Source organism: Xenopus laevis, chromosome 7L (assembly GCF_017654675.1).
Source record: "Xenopus laevis strain J_2021 chromosome 7L, Xenopus_laevis_v10.1, whole genome shotgun sequence".
Classification (NCBI taxonomy): domain Eukaryota; kingdom Metazoa; phylum Chordata; class Amphibia; order Anura; family Pipidae; genus Xenopus; species Xenopus laevis.
The window spans coordinates 80,118,818-80,139,014 of record NC_054383.1 but is presented as its reverse complement, the minus strand read 5'-3'; the positions used below and the strand labels follow the sequence as shown (position 1 = coordinate 80,139,014).

Here is a 20,197-nt window from a genome sequence, read left to right as displayed (position 1 = left end):
AGTAAGGTTTGTAGGCATTTTTTAAAGGGGAAGGAAACCTAGTTGGCGCAAAAACCCTTCCCCCCTCCCGTGTGTTGCCCACCCTCCCTCCTCCCCCCTGGCCTACCCGTCCCGCTGGGCAAATGCCCCTAACTTGTTACTTACCCTTCTGCGCAGGTCCAGTCCAGGGAGTTCACAGACGACATCTTCTTCCACGCGATCTTCTTCCTGCTTTGAACAGCGTTTTGGTGCATGCGCAGTAGGAGCATTTCGCCGGTACGGATCTACTGCGCATGCGCCAAAAGTCACAAAGTACTTTTGGCGCATGCGCAGTAGATCGTACCGGCGAAATGCTCCTACTGCGCATGCGCCGGTCAAAGCAGGAAGAAGATTGCGTGGAAGAAGATGTCATCTGTGAACTCCCAGGACTGGACCTGCGCAGAAGGGTAAGTAACAAGTTAGGGACATTTGCCCAGCGGGACGGGTAGGTCAGGGGGGAGGAGGGAGGGTGGGCAACACACGGGAGGGGGGGTTTATGCGCCAACTAGGTTTCCTTCCCCTTTAAGAAACAGCTCTCTGCAGGACATTTTTCATAAAAGTGAGCTACAGATAGATTATCAACTACAAAAATATGTAATATCCTACAGATGTCATAGAAGAGAAAGCATACTGAATTATCCAGGAAATTTCTGCTTTCCCAAAAATTCACCGAAGCAAATTCATCAATCTAGTCCAGAACAATGCTAGAATTCTACGTTAGGGGAAGATTAAATAATGTTCAGAAATTGTACCACATGTCGTGCAAGTGTGGCAAAAATAGCAGTAGTGTTCTGCAAATCAATATATCATTTTTAAGAAGTAAAGATTTATTCAAAAAATGTGAGCAATACAAACCAAACTTCTGCTACCTAAAAACTGTCAACATTGCATAGAAGTCAATGGGAAGTGTATCTATAGTAGTCAAGGATGTTGCTAATTGAGTTTTCTCCCCATAATTTTATATCATTCAGGATTTCTCAACTTAGTTGAAAATCAGTGTAATGTGTATGTTTGATTATTGCAGCAGTTTGAAGAGAAAAATATGCTATTTGTATTCATTTTATTTTTTGTTAAATGTTTAGTAAAACAGAGAAATTAGAGACGCTAGTACAGTGATACTTGAAAGTTTATAAACCCTTTAGAATTTTCAATATTTCTGCATAACTATAACCTAAAATGTAATCTACTTGTAAAACTAGTTGGAATAGGGAATGGACTAAAATTTGTTGAATTCAGAATTGAGGGTAGGAGCGCTCTGCTTCGTATGCAAGATGGCAGCACCCATGGCCACACACTGACTCATTGCACCACTTTGTGATGTGGCGGTACGTGAAATGGTGACATGCTTTGGCAAGAAAATTCAAAAAAAAGAATGCCAGAGACCTGGGTTCAATCCCTGAATTTGGGTCTTTCTTACTAAAGTTCCTGGGTACTCCTAAATTGTTCATTGTAATCGCCTTAATCCATTGGTTCCTGACATCCTGCTTTGACTCAGACCTTGCTACTCTTTGCCTGGAAAATGACTACAAACTCTCTCAATCCTTGGACTTTTTCTGCATACAGCTTCCTCCTTGGTCCCAACAAGTGGTGCTAGGCCCTGACACTGAGAAAGCCAGTCGGATGTCTAGCGAAACATCATCAACAGAATAAAAAAATACAGCAAGTCCAGTTGATTTTACTTATTAGTATAGATATACTATGGCCTGGATGAATGAGAACATTCACAGAAATATTACAAGAAATATTTAATGCCTTCTCAATGTCACAGCCTCCCTCCCCAACCAAGAAGTTTACTTTTTCAACTTTAGAATTTCAGCTCTTAAAGTTGCTGGTAACCAATGGGGCATTGCTGCCTGAAGCAAGTTTTATAGCTTGATGACAAGAACCTCCTGGTTTTAAGTCATATTGGTGCCAGATTATTGAAACTTCAAAAGGGTTCACAACGTTATAGGGTGTTATTTATCAAAATCAAAATTCATGTAATTTTTTTCTGAAATATACTCTGACCAAATCCGCACTGGTTATTTCATCTTATTTATCAATATATTTTCTGGAAAAATTTGAGTGCTGGGAAAAAACTCAGAAAAATCTTGAAAATAGTACGAAAATTCAAATCATATGACTTTTTCAGATTTTTCAGATTTTCCAAACCTGAAAACTCAATTTTTTCGGATTTTTGCCCGAAAACCACAAAGTCTTTTGATTTTTGCATGAAACCAGCACAGATCAGGATATCTTTGGGACTTCTCCCATTGACTTATATACAACTGAGATGCCGGATTTTCGGATTTTATAGTAAAAAAAAAACTAACTTGTTTTGAGCTTTCGGACTTTAATAAATAAACCCCTTAAAGTATAACTGTAAATCAGTGTGCTACACTGGACAAAATGTCATGTCAAAATGGTGCAATACTTCATTTAGGGGCAGATTTGTCAAAATGTGAGAGTAGTGCTCACCAAAGAAAAATTCCCACCTATTTTCTATTCATTATAGTTTTTAGAATCAGCATTAGATACATATGATTCTAAAAGTAGGCAAGTGGATGATTTTTTCTGTGGTCTCTCACATTTAGGAATATTCTTCTTTTATATAACAGTTATATAGTATGTTTGTAATATTTTTACTGAACCGTACATTGGTTTTAGTATATTGAAAGTATTTGCTTCCAGTCTGAGAAATATTTGTATATCATATTTAATTTTAGATCAATACATACTTGTCCATAAAATATGGACATAATGTAAGAAAATGGAATGCAGCACAATATGACCCTAATATCTTGCTCGCTTCCATGTTTTATAAACAATATCTTTTTACTTTGCTACTACAGGTATGTGAACTGTTATCCAGAATGCTGGGGAACTGGGGTTTTCCGGATAAGGGATATTTCCATATTTTGGCTCTCCATACATTAAGGGGCCCATTTACTTAGCTCGAGTGAAGGAATAGAATTAAAAAAAAAATCGAATTTCGAATGATTTTTTTGGCTACTTCGACCATCGAATTTGCTACTTAGACCTTCGAATCGAACGATTCGAACTAAAAATCATTTGAATATTCGACCATTCAATAGTCGAAGTACTGCCTCTTTAAAAAAAAACTTCGACCCCCTAGTCCGCCACCTAAAACCTACGGAGGTGCCATGTTAGCCTATGGGGAAGGTCCCCATAGGCTTTGTAACAATTTTTAGATTGAAGAAAAATCGTTCGATCGATGAATTAAAATCCTTCGAATCGAACGATTCGAAGGATTTAATTCATCGATCGAACGAACTAATTGCGGTAAATCCTTCGACTTCGATATTCGAAGTCGAAGGATTTACATTCGACAGTCGAATATCGAGGGTTAATTAACCCTCGATATTCGACCCTATGTAAATCTGCCCCCCTGTCTTCTAGAAAATCATTTAAACATTAAATAAACCCAAATATGCTTGTTCTGCCTCCAGTAAGAAATAATAACTTAGCTTATCAAATACAAAGCATGGTTTTATTATTATAGAGGAAAAGGAATTCATTTAAAAAAATGTAATTATTTAATTAAAATGGAGTCTAGGAGAGAGGGCCATCCCTTAATTCTGAGCTTTTTGGATAAAGGGTTTCCAGGTTCTGTATCCCATACCTGTAGTATTACCACATAACTAATGCTAACATTGTGCACTCTATGAGCACACACTGTGGGGCTGCTTATTTTTTTCTTATATTCTCCTTGTTGCTTTCTGTTAAAAAAAAAAAGCTACAAGTATTTGCCCATGAATGTAATATAAATCTAAAGCACAAATTGTATATAAGGTTTAGTGTATTACAGATTGCTTCTCCAATCTGTGTCTTGTGTGTGATGTAACTATTGAAAGTAAAACACTTTTGGACAATTCAATGTGCTTTAGGATCTGCTTTTCGTGATGAGTTTGACCTTGCAATTCTTCAACTGCAAGAAAACAATTGTCTGGAGGACCTGAAGCGGAAATGGTGGGATGGAGGTAAATGCCCAAAGGAGGAGGACCACAGAGCAAAAGGTAACACAAGTCGCTCATCTCAGATATTACTTTTTTATTTTGCACTTTTGCGAAAAATGTAATTATTTATATTCTCAACTGCTATTCCTATTATGAATCGAAGATGGTCACAGGCTTCCAGGACTTTATATCAGAGATACTGATTTTCTGTTAGCTTTATTATAAAGTAGTAGAGCAGAACAGAAATATGTCATTTAATTTAATTTGACTTGTCTGTTTTAATGATGGCAATGGTTCTCTGTAGCACAATGTTTCTTATGCCAGTGTTCATATCAATCATAATAGCCATATCTCTTTATAAGTGATGCGACAAATTACTCTCTCGTTAAGTCTTATTTTCCCTTGCGATAGAAGCATTTAGTTGCTTTAAAACTTTGCTCATTATGAAGTAGCACAGTTAAAGGGATAATTCCATATTAGAGGGTAGCCCGGTGGTAAAGTATTAATGCTATAATGTTCTGGGGTCTTGGTGTGATTCAAACTTGGGCACTATCCAGGGACTGGGCCACTGAGACAACAGGAAAAAACCCGGTGGACCCTGCTGACCCAGACACGATCCCTGACTGCCCTCCACCATTACTTCCTGGTGCCCTCTGTCATCACTCCCTGCTGCCCTCCTCCCCTTATCGCTGCAAATGTAAGTATAAAGTGCATGCAGGGGGGGAAGGGGATGGTAGTGGGTGAGCGGGGGGCACCAGAGGGGGGTGTGGGGCTCCTGAGGTAACCTCACACACCCCAGTCTAACCCTGGTACTATCTCTGAAGAGTTTAATATTTTCACCCCACTTATCCATGGGGTTTTCTTTCTCTACGTTTTCTACCATACCTCAAAAACCTACTGCTAGTTTAACTGGCTTCCTTTTAATTACCCAAGCTTCTATCTGCATGGTAGCATGCAATATATAATAAATCATCTCTGTAATAAATATGTGGGTGCTCTATACATAACGGATAAAAATACAGGTGCAATATACGGTATGTTGCAACCAAAAAATGTTAAAAATGTTATGTACACAAAAGGTTAGACACATACTGTAACTCTATGGCATGTTGGTTATAAAAATTGTAAAGAATTTCAAAAATTCCTTTTAAAAATAGGGAGCAATATCGGTATTGTAGAAGGAAAGCAAGCAAGGTCATGATGTTCAATGCTATTTTTCGAAGACAGCTTTATGTTTATTACATGGTTAGAATTTTAGTGAGTCTTAAGAAGGCCATCGGAGCACTAGAAACCTAGCAGACAATATAAAGCTGTTTAAATGCACCAGCAGCAGTCACATTCCCTGTAATGCAGAGAACATAATAGAGGTTGTTCAAAATATTTAAGCGTAGTAGTATTTGGAAAGAACATGTTAGGACCTCATATTCTCAATACATAAAGTATTTTATTACTAAGACCCGTAACTGAGTTAGGACTCAGCTATCTAAGCTATCATAAATATGTTATAGCTTGAAAGTCTCTGACACAAACAAAAGGCCAGATTCAATTTGATGATAAGAGTTTATCTCCGACTTTTATTCCAGATTTTCCTATGGAACCAGATCCAATTGAAGTCCAGATTCAAATCAACGAGAAAACTTTATTTCTTGGTTAAGCATGTGAAAATGACTTTCATTTTGTGGAGAAAAAGAAAAACCTTCCGAATAATTTGGTTCCAGTTTTCCCCCATAGACTACAATACAGGTTTCATGTGATGAGCAGTGAGATCTGTTTTTCTCCTCAAATTGAATCTTTTTTTCACTCGATAAACCATCAAATAATGTTTTCTAATTGGTTTAAATCTGGCCCAAAGTGCTGCAGTAAATTGCACAACTGGCATTTGTGTAATATAACTGTAATTATTTAGCAGAAGATTACTTTGCAAGAATGCAGAAATAAGGAGGAATATTTGACCTGCAGTGTTTATAACAAGGAAAGCAATCATCTTCCTGGATGGAAGTAACCCCAGGTGTCAGAAGCACAGCTCAAATTAAGTCAATAACATTTCAGGCACTTTTAAATGATGTTTAAGCACAAAGAAGACCAATTTCTTTTGACAAGGCTTTGACTAATGACTTTTCAGGACACTACTGTAACATCACAGGACATTGTCAATGTGGCAATCAAAAAGCATGTATAGCATTGTTTTTGGCTATTTTACACTTTTTGGGGTAATGGCACATGGGGCATTTTTTCACTCATGCAGGAGGATGTCAGTGGGTTCTTTTGGTTGCATGTTACCAACAATCACTTATTTGGATACGATCATTAACTAAAATCTCATTATTTACATTTAAAAAACAACCAAACTCCCATACCCGATTTTACCTTGTTTAAAAAAGCTTGAATTAATTCAGCTAAAAACTCGATGAAATCGAGAAAAAACTTGCATTGTACAATTTTTTCCCGAATCACTAAATTTTTCCCCAAAAGCCCAAATGTTTCGGATTTTTGCGTGAAAAGTCCGAAATGGTTGGGTTTTCTGCCTAATTCCATCGCAGACCACAGAAACATCAAAATAGGATAGGGACATTTGCCATTGACTTACACACAACCTTGGCAGGTCTGAGATGGCGGATTTTCGGATTCAGTTTTTAATAAATCTCGAAAAAATTTGAGCTTTAAAGAAACCCCCAAATTATTATTTATTATAAATTATAAATTAGTTTTGCCCCAAAAAGCCAGACCGGCGTTTAATAAATAACCTCCATAATGTAACATGAAACAATAAGGGTAATGACTATTTTTTGTGCACACAACTTCCACCCCCTCCTACAATAGCCCGTCACTCTATTTGACTATACAACATTGCACTTCAACATTCCACAGGGTGTAACAAAATCCAACAAAACATGAACCCATCCCACCCATTTAACCCACCTGGCCAGATTGTGCTATTCAGTAATATTGTAGAACTACTTAGCAAGGCATTTGACAAATAAGAAATGTATCTAGAGGGTTTTAAAGGTGCTAAGCTTCAGGCTGTCTCTCATTTACTCCAAAATCATACACCTCCTTAGGACATTTAATAGTACCAGAAAACTAAACTACAGCACATTGCGACAAAGGAAAAACATGCACCTTTAAGTTTTCAAAGGCGCTGAGCTTCAATCTGCTGATTCCCAAGTGCAGTACAGTTCCAACCTTGTTTTATGTCTTTAGTTTAAATGGAAAACAAAACAGTCCAAGGGCTTTGAGGAATTAGTCATTTTGTTTTAGCTCGTTCACCGTTTTTTTCATTTGTCCTTTTTATTAGGATCTTTTCATAATTTACAAGGCATTCATGATTTTAGAGAAATAGAGGTTAAGGGGGTTATTTATCAAAGTTCGAGTTTGGGAGGTTAAAGTTTTTTTCTACCTTGAATAAACTCACAAATGCTTATTTAAGAAAAAACCTGAATGTATAAAACTTGATTGAATGCAATAGGGGGGGGGAAATATAATACCTAGAATTTATTGAGTTATAGGCTAAAAAAAAACTTGAATACCTCTCATTTTCGAGTGCAAACCACTGTAAAAATACTGAAAATCATGAAGGCAAATAACATCTGCAAATGGTTAAAGGGACCTCTGCCATTGACTTCTACAGGACCTCGACAGGTTTTAGCTGGAGAATTTTAGGATTCAGGCTTTTAGCAGCTTCAAGGCATAATACATTTAGAAAAATTCAAGTTTTTTTTTTTTATCCCAAAAAAATAAAACTACCCTGGAAAAACTCAAATTTTTAAGGAAAACACAACTTGACCTTTTTATAAATAACCTCCTAATTGTAGTTTTAAAAAACTGTAGAACCACTAATAAATGAAATAAATAAATACCTTGACGTGGTATGGTGGCTTATCGATCTTATGATCATAATTTTGTAACTAAAAAACCCCTGTCTTTGTAAATACATGCATCTGCATAGATTACTCATATGACAGGGGACCAGGGAATGTGCATTGATCAATTTTTCTTCTTTTTTCCACTAATAAATAAGTCTCCTAGTAAACAGAATATTTTGAAATGGCATATTTATTAGAAACAATGCATGGAATTTTGTTTGAAGTCAGGTATCCTTTTTGTGTAACTTCACTGGATTCTGAGATGGCATCTTAAGTAAGATACAACGATTCCCATAGGGAGGAAGCACACCAAACATATGATTTTGCCTTTTAGGACATTTATTCAGCAGTGTTGGCACAAGCTTTCGGGGTCAACCCCTTCCTCAGGTGAAAGCTTGTGCCGAAAGCTTGTGCCAACACTGCTGAATAAATGTCCTAAAAGGCAAAATCATATGTTTGGTGTGCTTCCTCCCTATGGGAATCGTTGTATGAAAACCAGGCTTGGAAGTAGCTGGAGGAGTTGAATGCACCCTAAAGAAAAAGTAAGTGGTGTGCCGAAGAATATGTATGCTGGTATATCTTAAGTAAGATGTTTTCAGCCCAAAGCGATGTTTATATTATTAGTGAGTTCTATTTTGTATATGATATACAACACAGTCCTAGCAAGTTGACACACAGCAATTAAGTGCAGTCCACCCTTTGGGTTCAATTAATCCTACTCCCAAACTTCACTTCAGCAAACATAGGGAGGAAAGCAGTTTGCCACTACCAGCTAAGTAACACTGATAATATTGCACTTGTTTTCCTTAGCACCCTGGCTGGCACATATTAAATGACCCCTAGTGACTTCTATACATGTACTGAATATGCAGATGAGTCTGTGACACAGGGTTGTCTGATAATTTGGGAGCCATTAAGGGACTCCCAATCCAAAAAGTTGGACTGCTTAATGTCCCAATAGGGTCTTTTCCTTTTTCATCACTTCCATGTCTCTACTTGTAAGGTACCTGTAACCGCAGCCGGGGCGCAGACACGGGGGTGCTTAGGTTCCTGAGGATTCCCGGCGTCTGTCGCGCACGCGCGCGTCTGTCGCGCGGGCGCGCGTCCGTTTATTCGGACGCGCGCGCGTCGCGGTGGACGCGGGCGCATTGACGCTGCGTCATTACGTTTTTGGCGCCAAACTTGTCCCTTTAAAAAGACGTCAGCAAGAGCAAACAGTGCTTGGTGATTTCCTTGCTTGTGCTTGTTACTGTGTTCTCAGATTATTCTTTGGATTTGTCTTTCTTGTTACCGACCTCGGCCTGACCTGGACTTCGATTACCTTCTGCCTGCCATCGACCTCGGCCTGTTCCTGACTACGAGTATTTCTGCCTGCCTACTGACCTCTGCCTGATTCCCGTTTACGAATATCTTCTGCCTGCCTCCGACCTCTGCCTGTCCCTGACTACGTTTACCTCTGCACGTCTACCGACTCTCTGCCTGTTCTCCGACCACGCTGTTGGCTTGCATCTATTCCTTCGGGTCAAGTTCAGCAAGCTGTACACTAACAGCAGTTCTAACTGCTCTTCCTATCGAATCTCCAAAAGAGCCTGACAGAATCACCAAGCCCAAAATGGAGCATTCGGAAGAGTTGCCTACCCTGGTTGACTTGTCTCAACAAATCGTTTCACTCACCCAGGTAGTGAGAGAACTGCGGGGAGATTATTTGCATGTGCAAGAACAGTTGCAAGATTTACAGATTTCTGCGATGCCTCCAGTCGCTCCCACATCTGGACAATCTGGTGCTGCCGCCGGAGGAGCAACTTCTTCTTCTCATGAACCTAAGGTAGCTATGCCTGACAAATTTTCTGGGGACCGAAGGACTTTTAGAACCTTTATTAATAGTTGCCGTCTTCTGTTTACATTGAAACCTCAGTCTCATGCTACCGATCAGATCCGGGTGGGAGTGATGATTTCTTTGCTTCAAGGGCAACCTCAGGCGTGGGCTCACCGTTTATTGGAGCAAAATAGTCCTCTCTTGGCTACGACGGATTCCTTCATTCAGGCCCTGTCTAAAATCTATGAAGACCCTCATCAAGTAGATACAGCTGAGGCAGCTCTACGAAACCTTCGACAGCTCCGTCGTCCAGTAGAAGAGTATGTGGCTGAGTTTCGTTGCTGGGCTCCAGATACCCTCTGGAATGACAGAGCCCTTCGACATCAATTTCGTATGGGACTGTCCGACACCCTAAGGGATGAATTGGCAAGGGTTGGTCTACCTTCCTCCCTGGAGGAAGTGATTTCTCTCGCTATTCAAATTGACCAGAGACTCAGGGAGAGGCGCCAAGAAAGAGGTGTCACCTCATCTACTCCGGACTGGGTGCTCCCTACTGCTCCCCCTCCAGTTTTCCCAATCTCTCCTTCCTCTGACCCAGAACCCATGCAACTTGGCGTGGTCCGTAAGACACTTTCGGTGGAGGAGAGACTTCGACGTAGACGTCTAAATCTATGTTTGTACTGTGGCCTGGCTGGACACCTGCTTAAGAATTGTCCCACAAGACCTGATGGTAAAATTTCTTCATCTCAAACTTACAAATTGCCCTGCATCCCATCGCTACAATCTTATATTCTACTTCATCTCTCGTTTCAGTGGAACCAAAGAAAGTTTGAAGTGGATGCCGTGGTGGATTCGGGAGCCTGTGGATGTTTTATTAACCAGGCTTTTGCAGATCTTCATTTGATTCCGCTCATTCCCAAGACCCAGCCCATTCCTGTCAAGATGGCGGATGGAAATTTTGTTGCTTCGGGACCAGTATCCCTGGAGACCCCACATATTCCGACCTTTTCTGTTCAGGGGCATTTTGAGTTATTAAAATTTGATGTGATGGAAAATCTTCTTTTCCCTGTCATTCTTGGAATTCCTTGGTTAAGAAGTCACAATCCCTGTATTGATTGGCAGTCTGGGACACTTGTTTTTAATTCTAATTACTGCCGTAAGAATTGTCTTCCTTCCTCACAAGTTTTAGGCCTCACCACTGTGGATGATGAGACTCTTCAATTGGTCCCTAATGTGTATCACGATTTTTTGGATGTCTTCAGTAAGAAAGCAGCGGACTCCCTTCCTCCGCACAGAAGCTATGATTGTCCTATCGATTTACTTCCCGGTGCAGCCATCCCTTTCGGAAGAATTTATCCTTTATCCGAACCTGAACTGGCTACTTTAAAGGATTACATCGATGAAAACCTTGCTAAGGGTTTTATCCAACATTCTACTTCTCCCGCTGGAGCAGGCATCTTCTTTGTCGAAAAGAAAGACCATTCTTTAAGACCTTGCATCGACTTCCGAGAACTCAATAAAATAACTATCAAGAATCGTTATCCGTTACCCCTCATTCCTGATCTTTTTCAAAGACTTTGTCGTGCTAAAATCTTTTCAAAGTTTGATCTCAGAGGAGCCTATAATTTGGTTCGTATTCGTGAGGGGGATGAGTGGAAGACTGCTTTTCGTTCTCGTTATGGTCATTTCGAATACACTGTCATGCCTTTTGGTCTTTGCAACGCTCCTGCCACTTTTCAGCACTTTGTCAACGACATCTTTCATGATCTGTTGGACCAATTCGTCATTGTTTATCTTGATGATATTCTAATTTTCTCTAATTCCTTGGATGAACACCGTCTTCATATAAGAGAGGTGTTACTTCGCCTCAGGCAACATCAACTTTATGCCAAGGCCTCCAAATGCGAGTTTGAGAGATCCAGCATTGAATTTTGGGTTTTTTAGTTTCCGATCAAGGTTTCAAGATGGATTCCAAGAAAGTAGAGGCAGTTGTTAACTGGCCTCCGCCTGTGGATCGTAAGGGTATTCAGCGTTTTGTTGGGTTTGCTAACTTTTACAGAAGGTTCATCAAAGGTTTCTCTTCTATTATCAAACCTCTCACCGACCTTACAAGCAATAAAATTAAATTTTTCTGGTCTCCGGCTGCTCAACAAGCTTTTGAATGTCTAAAGAAGTTGTTTGTCTCTGCCCCCATTCTCGTACATGCTGATGTATCCAAACCCTTTATTCTTGAAGTTGATGCCTCGGAGGTGGCCATTGGGGCAATTCTTTCCCAACGCACAGGACTTAAGGACATTTTACATCCAGTAGCCTTCTTTTCTAAGAAATTATCCCCTACCGAAAGGAATTATGACGTGGGAGATCGGGAACTGTTAGCTATTAAAGGAGCCTTAGAAGAATGGCGACATCTTTTAGAGGGAGCTGTACATCCAATGATCATTTTTACTGACCACAAAAATTTGGAATATTTACGCACAGCAAAAAGATTAAATCCTCGACAAGCAAGATGGGCACTTTTCTTCTCTCGTTTTCAGTTCCATATCACATACAAGCCTGGTTCTAAGAATATGAAGGCGGATGCTCTTTCCAGAATCTTTCCTGTAGAAAAGGAAGATGTGGCACCTGACACGATTCTTCAGCCTGGACATTTCTTACTTCTTCAATCTTCTTTTATCGAGAATTTAAGAAATTTCCCTCAGTCACTAACGGATTATCCTGGGGTTAATGATTTGTCTCTTCAAGATAACCTTCTTTTTCGAAACAACAAGTTGGTGGTTCCTCCCAGTCTTCGTCTAGAGGCTCTTAAACTTATTCATGATCATCCCTTAGCTGGACATTCAGGGATTCGAAGATCGTTGGATTTGGCTAGAAGATTCTTTTGGTGGCCTTCGTTAGTAAAAGAATGTATCTCTTTTGTACGTTCATGCGAATCCTGTGCAAGGTCTAAGCCATCCTGTAACAAACCGGTAGGGTTACTTCGCCCCTTACCCTTACCTGAGAGACCATGGAGTTCGATCTCGATGGATTTTATTGTGGAACTTCCCCCTTCTGACAAATATAACACTATCTTTGTGGTAGTAGATCGTCTTACAAAAATGGCTCACTTTATTCCGCTTCCTCGGTTACCTTCTGCAGCAGTTACTGCAGAGGTATTTATTAAGGAAATTGTGAGACTGCATGGCTTACCCAATGAAATTATCTCCGATCGAGGGTCACAATTTACCTCTAAGTTCTGGACTGCTTTATGTAAGGCTTTAGGTATTTCATTATCCCGGTCTTCTGCCTATCATCCACAGACTAATGGCCAAACCGAGAGAACCAATCAAACTCTTGAACAATATATTCGTACTTTTTCTTCTTATCTCCAGGACAATTGGTTTTCACTTCTTCCCTGTGCTGAGTTCTGTTATAACAACTCTATACATTCTTCCACAGGTCAAACACCATTCTTCTCTAATGTGGGATTCCATCCTATTATGTTTCCAGATATCTTGCCTGAAATAACCCTTCCTTCGCTCCAGGATCGTTTGAAGTTTTTGAAGCAAAACTCTGAGACTCTGAAGATACACATCAGCAAGGCTCAACAAAACTTTAAGATCTTTGCAGATCGAAGACGAGGGGAGGATCCGGAATTCAAGGTGGGTGATAAAGTTTGGCTATCTACGTTGAATTTACGCCTTTCTAACCCCTCCAAGAAGCTGGCTCCGAAGTTTCTGGGACCCTTTTCTGTTAAAAGAGTTGTTAACCCTGTCTCTTTTGAACTTGAATTACCAAAGTCCTTGAAAGCTTATCCTGTTTTCCACTCTGCTCTGCTCAAGAAGGTTGTTCCAAATACTTTTCATGGTCGTATCCTTCCTCCTCCTCCTGTGGTTTCTTGTCAAGGCGATGCGGAATTTGAGGTAGAGAAGATTCTGGATTCAAGGCTTCGAGGCAGGAGATTACAGTATCTTGTCAAGTGGAAAGGTTTTCCTAACGAAGAGAATTCTTGGGAACCAGTGGAAAACGTTCATGCTCCAAGGTTGGTTTCAGCTTTCCATAGGAGTCACCCTGAGAAACCTGCTGAAGACGTCCTGAGGCCGCCCCTCAGGGGGGGGCAATGTAAGGTACCTGTAACCGCAGCCGGGGCGCAGACACGGGGGTGCTTAGGTTCCTGAGGATTCCCGGCGTCTGTCGCGCACGCGCGCGTCTGTCGCGCGGGCGCGCGTCCGTTTATTCGGACGCGCGCGCGTCGCGGTGGACGCGGGCGCATTGACGCTGCGTCATTACGTTTTTGGCGCCAAACTTGTCCCTTTAAAAAGACGTCAGCAAGAGCAAACAGTGCTTGGTGATTTCCTTGCTTGTGCTTGTTACTGTGTTCTCAGATTATTCTTTGGATTTGTCTTTCTTGTTACCGACCTCGGCCTGACCTGGACTTCGATTACCTTCTGCCTGCCATCGACCTCGGCCTGTTCCTGACTACGAGTATTTCTGCCTGCCTACTGACCTCTGCCTGATTCCCGTTTACGAATATCTTCTGCCTGCCTCCGACCTCTGCCTGTCCCTGACTACGTTTACCTCTGCACGTCTACCGACTCTCTGCCTGTTCTCCGACCACGCTGTTGGCTTGCATCTATTCCTTCGGGTCAAGTTCAGCAAGCTGTACACTAACAGCAGTTCTAACTGCTCTTCCTATCGAATCTCCAAAAGAGCCTGACACTACTCTCCTATACGTTTGTCATGGATTTGCCTGCTTTTTGTGTTTAGTGGGGTTTGCTTGCTTCCTTTTGAATTACAAGCCTGAAAGTGGTTTTATACAGGTCACTAGTCAAATAGAAATTCCCTCGTACACAACCCTTTATATGATAGTTTCGAGCATGGAACACAACAACATTTTGGTATGATTTGTCACTTCCATGCACTCTCATCTGTTCTGCAGTTCTGCAAGGTCAAGCATGACACTAAAGAAATTAAAATGGAAGCCATAGTTCTGTAGTTAAATTAGAAGGAAAGTCTGTTTGCACTTGGCGGTGCCCAACAAAACTTGAACCTTAATAAATAACCCCCAAAATGAAATGTTTGCACATTAGTACTCCATGGTGGCATGAGAGGGTTCAAACTGTCAAAAGATGAAGAGGTTGCACATATTCCATATTCCTTGACATATTCTTATGAATTATCGTTGGGGGCCACAATATTTCTTAAAAAAACGTGAAAATGAAATTGCAACATGGCACAGATTTGCATGATTTCTAAATTTCTGCTGCAAATCATGCTGAAAGTCATGCCACAGAGATGTTGCCACACTGATATATTCTGACACAAGCTTTAGCTAATAATTATATTGACATTTACGTATTTTAATTCCTATATATCACCATTTTATAAGCAAAGACCCTAGATTTGTTGTCATTTTTGTCTTTCAGTGTGTTGTAATCTGTTCAGTTTTTATAGATTACATAACCATTCTCTCAACCTCTTTTCTTTTTTTAAACAGGTCTGGGAATGGAAAACATTGGTGGTATATTTGTGGTATTAATATGTGGGCTTATTGTAGCTATTTTAATTGCAATGCTGGAGTTCCTTTGGACTGCACGGAATGCTGAAGACAGTGAGGTAACTTCCAATATACATTCATCTTTATGTAATATGTAGCTAGGGACATTTCTTTCCATTGAAATTTCTTTTGAAACAATAAATATATAAAATATCCACTTAATATTCTGTTGGTTTATCCACAGACTGGTAAACATGTGTTAAGAAGTTTTAAGTGCTAATACCAACTGGGCAATTAACAGTAGATATTCCAACCTGAATTCTTATTTACTGTATATTAGTACAATATATACAGTATAATATACTGCAAGTAAATGTAGAACTAGAAGAAGGGAACATATAATTGACTGCATCAGTTCTTTGCTGTCTTTCTCAGTCTACAGGAAAAAATAATGATGAACAGTAGAGTAAAATTCATCAACCATATTTGTGCTCCTGGATATCTACTACCAGAAAACTTTTATTTATCTTTATCCTGCCCCCAGTTGGCAGTCTGCAACAACAAATCTATGTTTTACTTAATAGTCTTAAACCTATCTTTACTAGATAGATTGTGTAATTCTTTCACAAATAGAAGGAAAATTGTGTAGTAATCTTTTCATGCAATGGACAAACGTAACATTATATAGCCAATTTTGCTAAAACCAATTCCCCTTATCTAGAAAGATCTGAGTTATTGATTTTTGGATATGATTTTGCTTTGCTCCCTCTTCTTTTTTTAAAAAAGATGGGGGGATATATAAATATCTGAAATTTTTCTGATATTTTAAAATAAAAAAGTCTGACTTAACTAGAATCCATGATTTGACCTTACTTATTATTAAAAAAGCTTGATTTAATCGGATCGGGGGGGGGACCCTATAAAATTGAGCGAAAACTATTTTTTCCTTATGTTTTCACGAATCTTACAGGTTTTTTTGGACTTTTTCGCGAAAAGCCTGAATTTTTCAGATTTTTGTCTAATTCCAGCACAGACCACAAAAAGTTCCAATTAGGATAGGGACCGCTCCCATGACTTATATACAACCTCGGCAGGTCTGAGATGGTGGATTTTCTGATTCAGACTTTTTCCAGCATTGGGGTATAATATATTTAGAAAAATTGAGGGTTTTTTTCCACTAAAAATTTAAATTTATAGTAAAAAAACTAATCTTTTTTTAGATTTTAGCATTTGGACAATAATATTATATGGTTAACCAAATTATTGAAAGGCCCCATATCCAGAAAGCCCCAGATTCCAAACATTTTGCATAACGTTAAAGGGATACTGTCATGGGAAAAATTTTTTTTTCAAAATGAATCAGTTAATAGTGCTGCTCCAGCAGAATTTTGCACTGAAATCCATTTCTCAAAAGAGCAAACACATTTTTTATATTCAATTTTTAAATCTGACATGGGGCTAGACATATTGTCAATTTCACAGCTGCCCCAAGTCATGTGAATTTTTTACATCTTTCATAACATTATCTTTGCATGCTATTGATAATTTTGCCATAAATTAATTTGCCCATTGCTTTTACATCTGATCCCCCATGTTCCTCTATGAGAGGGCTGCCATATTTGTTCTTCAGTAGTCCGTTAGCGTTAGAAATTTTGACGTATAGGTTGAGAAGGGAATGTCAGGTTGGCAAAACAGTAAAAAAAAAACGATCACTATGTAACTTACAGGGCATATTTATTAATATTAATATAAAGACAAACGTCACTGGTCATGTTGCCCATAGCAACCAATCAGCATTTAGATTTGAACAAGTTAGAAAACAAAAGCAAAGATCAGGATTTTCAGGATAAATATTTATGCAAAAACAGGTGGCAAAGCTTTAATCATAATGTGTGGTCTCCACAATTTCTTTCAGACAGCTGCAATAAGAATAAATTGTTATGGAGCACTTTCTGTAAGCTAGTGGGAAAAACTGCAGGCAGACTGTCAGACAATAGGTGCATATTGGGTGAAAGATATGTATCTATGCCATACTAATGGCAAAATATCATATAAGAAACAATCAGTATAAATTCTTGCTGTTTGCTGAAAAAAGCTCCAGAACAAAATGCCAAGCACGATAACCTTACTGTGTTGTGTATGGGTTCTCACTTAACTAACCTTTATATCTGTTTAACAGCAAACCTATTTTAGATTGGCAGTCTAACAAAAAAAAAAATCAGATAGCAACTGATAAGAATATGCCCTACCTGAGGTTTTAAGTCATTCTTTTAATATATTTAGTTTCCAGTGGATGAACATCTAGTTTTATTAAACACCGAAATGTTTTAGAAAAAATATTATCATTCATAATGTTTCTATTAGACATATAAAGAATTTGGGCTCACTTTAATAAAACTACAAGCATGGGAGCCATTATCCAGATACCCATTATTCAGAAAACTCCGAAATTTTGCAAGGCCATCTCCCATAGTCTCCATTATAATCAAATTTTTTAAAATGATTACCATTTTGTCTGTAATAATAATAAAACAGTACCTTCTACTTAATCCCACATACAATATAATTAATCCTTATTGGAAGCAAAACTATCCTATTGGTTTTATATAATGTTTAAATTATTTTTAAATAGACAAGGTATGGCGATCAAAATTACTAAAAGATCCCTTATCCGGAAAACACCTAGGGGCCGATTCACTAAGGGTCGAATATCGAGGGTTAATTAACCCTCGATATTCAACTGGAAATTAAAATCCTTCGACTTCGAATATCGAAGTCGAAGGATTTAGCGCAGATAGTACGATCGAAGGAATATTCCTTCGATCGAACGATTAAATCCTTCGAATCGTTCGATTCAAAGGATTTTAATCCAATGATCGAAGGAATATCCTTCGATCAAAAAAACTTAGGAAAGCCTATGGGGACCTTCCCCTTAGGCTGACATTGAAAACTAGAGGGTCGAAGTTTTTTTTAAAGAGACAGTACTTCGACTATCGAATGGTCGAATGGTCGAATAGTTGAACGATTTTTAGTTCGAATCCTTCGATTCGAAGTCGAAGGTCGAAGTAGCCCATTCGATGGTCGAAATAGCCCAAAAAACACTTAGAAATTCGAAGTTTTTTTACTTCAATCCTTCACTCGAAGTTAGTGAATCGGCCCCCTAGTTCCAAACATCTTGGATAACAGGTCCCATACCTGTACAGGAAAAAACATGTAACCTCAAAACATGTAAATTGCAGGAAAGTGCAACTTCAAAGTTTGAGATCTTTGAACCTCTAATTTTGTAACTGAAATTGTGGGAGACAACATCTTGGCAGGTGAAATTCAAATATTATTGTATATTTATGTTTTAGGAGTTAACAATTTTCATTTTAAGACACAGTAATAGTCTATACATGCAGTGATGGCGCAGAGAAAGCCTACTATATAAAATGGCTAAAAAATAAAAATGAAAAAACAAATGCCTAATACAAATATTACAGTGAGCTATGCAATTTTAACTGTATTTTGTATGCTTTGTTTTTTAGGTTTCTGTATGCCAAGAGATGGCGTCAGAGCTAAGCAGCATTATCCTTTGCAAGGACAGCTTTTTGCCTCGTCGGAGGCGTGGGGGTGGGATACGTGGCAGACCTCTAACGCCAGATGATAGACGGGGACGTAATACTAGCATTCTAAGCAATGGTAAATTGTGTGGAGGCACTGGTCCAGACCCACTGACACAGAGACTGGCACAAGAAGCAGCTTTGGTAGCCAGAGGATGTACACACATTCGAGTATGTCCTGAGTGCCGTCGATTCCAGGGTCTCAGAGCTCGAACTTCTGTAGGTTCTCCAGCACAAAGTGAGGACAGTTTAGAGTGGGAGAAGACAACAAACAGCAGTGAGCCGGAGTAGCGAAAACTAACAGAGACAGAAAAGAGTCCACTATATGTTTTTTACAGAGCATAAAAAATGTAAATTTACACTTTTTACACCTGGATGTACAAATCAAGGATCAGTAGTACCAGAAGAAGCTCTCTTGATAGTTTCTTGTTTTGTGAGCTGAAATTAAATGCCATGTTGACATAACAGATGGGTCTCCTGGAAAACCTGACTGTGTTTCCATAAAGAATTAAAAGGCACCGCCAAATATTACTTGGATAAAATAGTGTTGGATGTGATTCCCTTGTTTGGATAGGGTCCAGAGGTTTGTAATGATGACTAGACTGTCTATAATTGGATTTATACCTAAAAATTATTTCCCTTCCATAAAAGCTATCTGTCATTTATCAAAGTCAAAGAGGTAAAGGTTTTGTGTTGATTTTTTTGCGTTTGTTGGGTACTTTAACTGATAAAGTTATTTTACATATATTGTTGGTTTAGAGAATAAGGTAGTCCTGTCTAAAAATAGTCCTGTCTTAAATTACCATGCCAAAAATGTCACAGAGGGTCTTGGAAAGTTATGTCATCAAATTTGAAAGGCTTGTTCAAAATATATTCATATTCAGTGCCAAGCCCAAACACTGGCCTCCACTGATTTCTCCACCTTTCCAGATAAGCATTTCATTGAGTATTGCTGTTGCTCAAGAGTATCCAGTCAAAAAAAATCTGTCCCTTCCAAGACTTCAGATAATGTTTTGCATAAGAAGGTAATCTTTTTTTTCTGATGAAAACTACAATTCTATGCAATTTCTGTAAAATAAAGAGAAATTCTTAAATACGTGATTTGTATCTGTTTGGAAACTGTTTTGTCATATATATATCATCAATAGCAAAAAGTTGCAAAATTAAGGACAAAAAAATTCACAACATCCTTTTTTACAATGTAATATGATTTAAAAGACAGTTATTAAAGGCAAAGTTTACCTCTAAAATCTATATAAATCTTCAGCTGACATTTATTTATTTATTTGTGTTTTTTGCATAGCCTAATTTTCTATTCTGTAGATCTCAAGGTCAGGATTTCAGTAATTATCTGGTTCTTATGGTCCAATTTACCTTAACAAACAGCAAATTGTCAATTTAGTCAAAATCAAATGTAAGAGATGGTCTTTGTAAAACGGCAACTGACTATAATCATACAATTGAAGCCC

General features: G+C 38.8%; 1 protein-coding gene across 3 annotated transcripts in view; it reads left to right on the top strand.

The window, feature by feature from the left end:
* grik4.L (glutamate receptor, ionotropic, kainate 4 L homeolog) overlaps positions 1-19,982 on the top strand; it is a 344,981-nt gene extending 324,999 nt beyond the window's left edge. For all 3 annotated transcript variants that reach the window (XM_041569223.1, XM_018225767.2, XM_041569222.1), the window contains 3 exons: positions 3,906-4,034; positions 15,127-15,245; positions 18,654-19,982. In XM_041569223.1, the coding sequence (XP_041425157.1) occupies positions 3,906-4,034; positions 15,127-15,245; positions 18,654-19,019 (614 nt within the window). In that variant the 3' untranslated portion in view covers positions 19,020-19,982. The remainder of the gene's footprint in view (positions 1-3,905; positions 4,035-15,126; positions 15,246-18,653) is intronic.
* The last annotated feature ends 215 nt before the right edge of the window (positions 19,983-20,197 follow it).